Genomic DNA, 4,550 nt, shown 5'->3' on the forward strand with positions numbered 1-4,550 from the left:
TCTGCTAAGAAGATCTTGAAGTCAAGGAATCTGTCTTTAATTTTTGTGTGCCCAGACCTAGGTCTTAGAAGACGCCTAATAAACATCAGTTGAATAAAGAATGGATGACCTTCCACTTTCTCCCCGCGACAAGCACGTGCTAACGTCACTGGGAAACCTCCACACCACCAGGGGGCGCAGTACCCTTCTCTGTGCAGCGGGGCCTGCTGAGGACGCCTAGCTTCCTCTGGTTCTCTGGCTGGAGCTCAGCCAATCGCCGCGCTCCGAGAGAGCAGGCGCCGGTGGGCGGGATCCCGGGGCGAGGGCCTGCGGGCCGCTGGGAGTGGAGACGTCGGTGCTCCAGGCGAGTGAGCGGGCGGAGGACGGGGCCCCGACGGTGCAGTGCGGGCTGCGGCGCAGGTGAGCACGCGGTCCCGGCGGGCAGTTCCCTCCCCCAGAGCGGCCGCCGGGGCCGCCCGTTGCCGGGGGCACGGCTCCAGGCAGTGACCTCTGAATTAGGGAAGGGTGATCGCGAGTGTCTGCTCCCGCCCCGGCCTGACAGCTCCTCTCTTCCCAGGGCTCGGAAGCTGAGTCTGGGCTCCCAGCAGACCCTTTGCGACCAGGGCTTCTCGGCCTCAGGCACGTGGGTGAGAACGGACGCCGACAAGGCCACGAGCGTGGTGGGATAACGGGCAGGGCCTGGGAGCCCAGAGGAGGGAGAAGGGCAGATACTTGGACGTGGACCTCAGTTGCGCTCCCATCTCTGGGCTGGTCTCGAGTGACGGTCAGGGTCGGTCCTTCCACCCTGTCAGATCTCATCTGCCCTTGTTTACAGTTCTCAAATCTCGGAACTGCGGCTTCGGGTCTCATTGGGTCTCCAGGGCGCCGGCACAAGGACAGGCTTCCCGGGAACCCACTTGACCTTTACCGGACATTCAGGCTCCCTCTGTGTTGGGCCGGAAAGAATACGTTCCAGTATTTGCTGCTTTCATTTTGATACCCCAGGGATGACTTGGAGAGTATATAGCTTCTTGGAATCAGAAAAGTAGCCTGCTGTATTCCTGCCGCCTTTTGAGGGCGAGGGGGTGGGTGACTGCTGTGATTTTACACTGGCGGGTTGTCTGAGCTGTCATTCATTCATTCAACAAACTGTTTTGGGGAGCTTTGTACCAGGCCGGGGGGGGGGGGGGGGTGGTGGTGGTGGTGCACACAGACATGGTCCTTGCTCTCTTGGAGCTGAAGTGTTTTGAGAAATGCAGGTAAGTAGGGTAGGCTGCCAGCCCAACATCTGTCACAGAGAAAGTGGTTCTAAGGGTTGAATAAATGAATGAATTGACTAGTTGGGGAATGATTAGAATGTGGGCAGGACGACAGAGAGACCTTTGCTGCATGTGGGGAGTGATATGAATTGTGGACTCATGCTTGCTATGTTTGACGGCAAATGAGGGATCTGAATGGAGGATTGCTGTTTAGAGTAAGTGTTTACTTATAGGGAATTTGCATAAAAGGAAAGAAAATGAAGTATTAGGTTTGAGGTTCTTCAGCGGAGTTTTAACAACTTCTAAGTCTTATGATTTCACAAATCTGAGTAATCTTAGAGTTTGCCCAAGAGGGAAGCTCTTCCAGATAGTGACATGCCAAGTAGATGGGGAGAAATTGCCGGAAGCTCTCCCCAAGTCCAGGACTTGGAGGAAACAATACACCTGTCTGCACTGTGTTCTTACCACTAGAAAGAGCACAAGCATTGAAGTTTGGAGAGGCCTGGATTCAAAAGCTGTGGCTGTGTCACTTCTAGTGATCCTGGACAAGTTAACATAATGTCCCTGAGCCACTGTGGCCTTAGACACAAATCTGGGCTGATAATTCCTGCCTCATAGAGGTGTTGTAAAGATCAGGTGATGACTAGTGTGTGACTTGTCCAGCATAGGGCCTGGTGCTAAGACAAAGGACCCAGAGGGGAACCTTGAGGCTGCTGCAGTTTTTTTTCCTTGATGATGATCCATTATAGTCTTGGTGCACAGAACACTGGATTTCTCCAAAGAGAATTGGAACCCAAAAGAGAGAATCATTTTATCCTTGGTGACGTTTCAGTTGTACACTTTAGACCAGAGATAGCCAAGTTGGAGAAACACCTACAGAGTGCAAATGGAATGATCTTTTAGTTGAGACTTTGGGCAAGTTAGTTAACCCTCTGATAATGCCATCCACTTCTTAGAGTAGACATGACGATTAAAGGGAATACTATATATAAACTGCTTAGCCCAAGGACTGGCATATAAGAGCTTAATTTACTTACTTTCAGGATGCTCCAGAGCCATTCCACCTTTTTTTTTTTCTGCCATGGGCTTGTACAGTGTTTTTTTTTGTTTTTTTGTTTTGTTTTTTTTTTTACAGAAAAACTCAAGCCCTAGTTTTTCAGTGTTGGTGATATTTTTAGTTTATTATGCAAAATGAGGGTATGGGCTTGGTTGAAGAGAATGTATATTGTTATTTATCTATCTATCTATTTTTGAGAGGGGGTGGAGGGGCAGAGAGAGGGAGAGAATCCCAAGCAGGCTCCACGCTCAGCAAGGAGCCCAACGTGGGGCTTGATCTCCTGACTGTGAGATCATGACCTGAGTCGAGATCAAGAGTTGGATGCTTAACCAACTGAGCTACCCAGGTGCCCCGAAGAGAACGTATTTTGAAAGAGGTTTGGGCAGCAGTTTTGTAAAGTATACATATGTCTTGTTAGGGAAATCAAGGTCAGAATAGGAAAAAATCATCATTATATAACATCCAGAATGGTTGAATTAGGGTTTTGGCCACTTAAATATGCTCCTTATTATTTTTGTGAGGCGAAGAAACTACTTCTCATTATCTTGGAGCCAGGAGACTCACAGTGGGACTACACATGGTAGGAAAATTATGGCTGGCTGTGTTCATGGAGAAACTGCATAGAGCAGAGAAAGGTTCTTGTCCATTTCTGTAATGTTGGCAAACTGTGGAGGCAGGGCCTGGGGTCAGTAACAGACTTGAATCTTTGGTAGGTAAGCTCAGAGGTTCCCTTGTGGGGAACACTGCCATGCATGGTTGTGTAATTGTCAAAGAGCATAGTACATAAAAGAGATTCTTCCCCCTTTCCCTAACAATCATGTCTTTGAAAACTGCCTAGGTTGTTTCAGGGCCCAAACTGTTGCCTAAAGCAAGGTACCCTCTTGGATTACTCTGCCTGGGGTGGATGCTCAGTAAATTGTGCCAGGCTGCCTGGGAAGTGGAGAGCCCCAGTGGGTTGGGTTGTCCATATTCGGGGAAGAGGGGGTGCTGGTTTCTCCCTAATGCGGCCTTGTGCTCTTCTGCAGATGTCATGTGGCCTGTGCTCTGGACCGTGGTGCGTACCTATGCTCCCTATGTCACATTTCCTGTGGCCTTTGTGGTCGGGGCTGTGGGTTACCACCTGGAATGGTTCATCCGGGGAAAGGATCCCCAGCCCGCGGAGGAGGAGAAGAGCATCTCTGAGCGCCGGGAGGACCGCAAGCTGGATGAACTGCTAGGCAAGGACCACACCCAGGTGGTGAGCCTTAAGGACAAGCTGGAATTTGCCCCTAAAGCTGTCCTGAACAGAAACCGCCCGGAGAAGAACTAATGGAGGACACAGAGCCCCATGGGTCCTTCTGTGGGCCATGAGTGGCCCTGCCACCGTGTCTACCCGGCTCCAGAACCCACATGTCATTTGCTTTGTTGCTTCTTCTGGCCCTTCCCGCACCACCCAGCCTTGCACATACTGGCTGCTGTTCTGTTGCCAGGCAGACACGTGAGCAGCCGAGGGGCCAGTGAAGAGGAAAGGCCCTTGGGGGTTCTGGCCTGAAGGTTGCATCCGTTGTGTGGTGCGCAGGCTTCTGCGCTTCTGGGCGTGCTGCTGGGAGAAGTGTTATAAACGATGGCCGTCTGCTTCTGCGGGGAGGCTCTTCGGCCTCGAGGGGGAGGGGCTGGAGTTGGGGCTGCCTTAGGAGGCATGCCTGCAGGCCTAGTTCCTGTGTGCACTGGGAAGAATTCAAAAAGCTGCCTGGCTTCTTTCACTAGTTTGCCCTCTTCCTGTGCTCATTCTTCCTGAAATCCTATCCTATCAGGTCAGGAAAGAGACTCCTCGGGGAGGAAAGCCTTTTTCTGTTCTTGGAAGTCCAGGCAGTTTGCCTTGGGACAGGTGAATTTGCTTGAAAACAGTCATGATTTTTCACCGCCCCCCCCCCCATCACTGTATGGTACAAAACTTGATTAAAGTGGCATCTGAGAACCATATTGATTGAATCCTATCTTCCAGATAGTGTTGGGGTCTCCTTAGGAGTTATGCAAGTGCAGGCACTTCAGGGGTGGATAATACTGGCCTTTAACTAAGGGCTCCGGGGCCCAGGTAGTGAGTCCTGGACGTGCAGGTTCCCAGCAGCCTTTTTATCATGATGGGAAGAGGCTTATAGGATATTTCAAAGTGTGAATTCAGTGTAGACCAGGGAGCTTAAGAATTGCTATCAAATTTCCCAGTTGTACACAGAACTACATTTTTCCCTATAAAAATAATATATATACATTAAAGA

The 4,550-nt window shown here is 50.6% G+C and overlaps 1 protein-coding gene across 3 annotated transcripts; it reads left to right on the forward strand.

Moving 5' to 3' along the window:
* Positions 1-266: 266 nt before the first annotated feature.
* On the forward strand, positions 267-4,252 carry SMIM12 (small integral membrane protein 12). 3 transcript variants are annotated; one of them, XM_049618754.1, is made up of 3 exons: positions 267-399; positions 557-626; positions 3,321-4,252. In XM_049618754.1, the coding sequence occupies exon 3, from the start codon at positions 3,326-3,328 to the stop codon at positions 3,602-3,604; it is 279 nt and encodes a 92-aa protein (XP_049474711.1). In that variant the 5' UTR covers positions 267-399; positions 557-626; positions 3,321-3,325; the 3' UTR covers positions 3,605-4,252. The 3 variants fall into 3 exon arrangements, with proteins under 3 accessions (XP_049474711.1, XP_049474709.1, XP_049474712.1); XM_049618752.1 differs by lacking the exon at positions 557-626 and having other exon boundaries at positions 270-399; XM_049618755.1 differs by lacking the exons at positions 267-399; positions 557-626 and adding an exon at positions 669-1,064.
* The last annotated feature ends 298 nt before the right edge of the window (positions 4,253-4,550 follow it).

The sequence above is a fragment of the Panthera uncia genome (genome assembly GCF_023721935.1).
Source record: "Panthera uncia isolate 11264 chromosome C1 unlocalized genomic scaffold, Puncia_PCG_1.0 HiC_scaffold_4, whole genome shotgun sequence".
Classification (NCBI taxonomy): domain Eukaryota; kingdom Metazoa; phylum Chordata; class Mammalia; order Carnivora; family Felidae; genus Panthera; species Panthera uncia.

Bases quoted from the DNA above. Each gene is read 5' to 3' on its own strand.
- SMIM12 (XM_049618754.1), top strand. From the start codon at position 3,326: ATGTGGCCTGTGCTCTGGACCGTGGTGCGTACCTATGCTCCCTATGTC.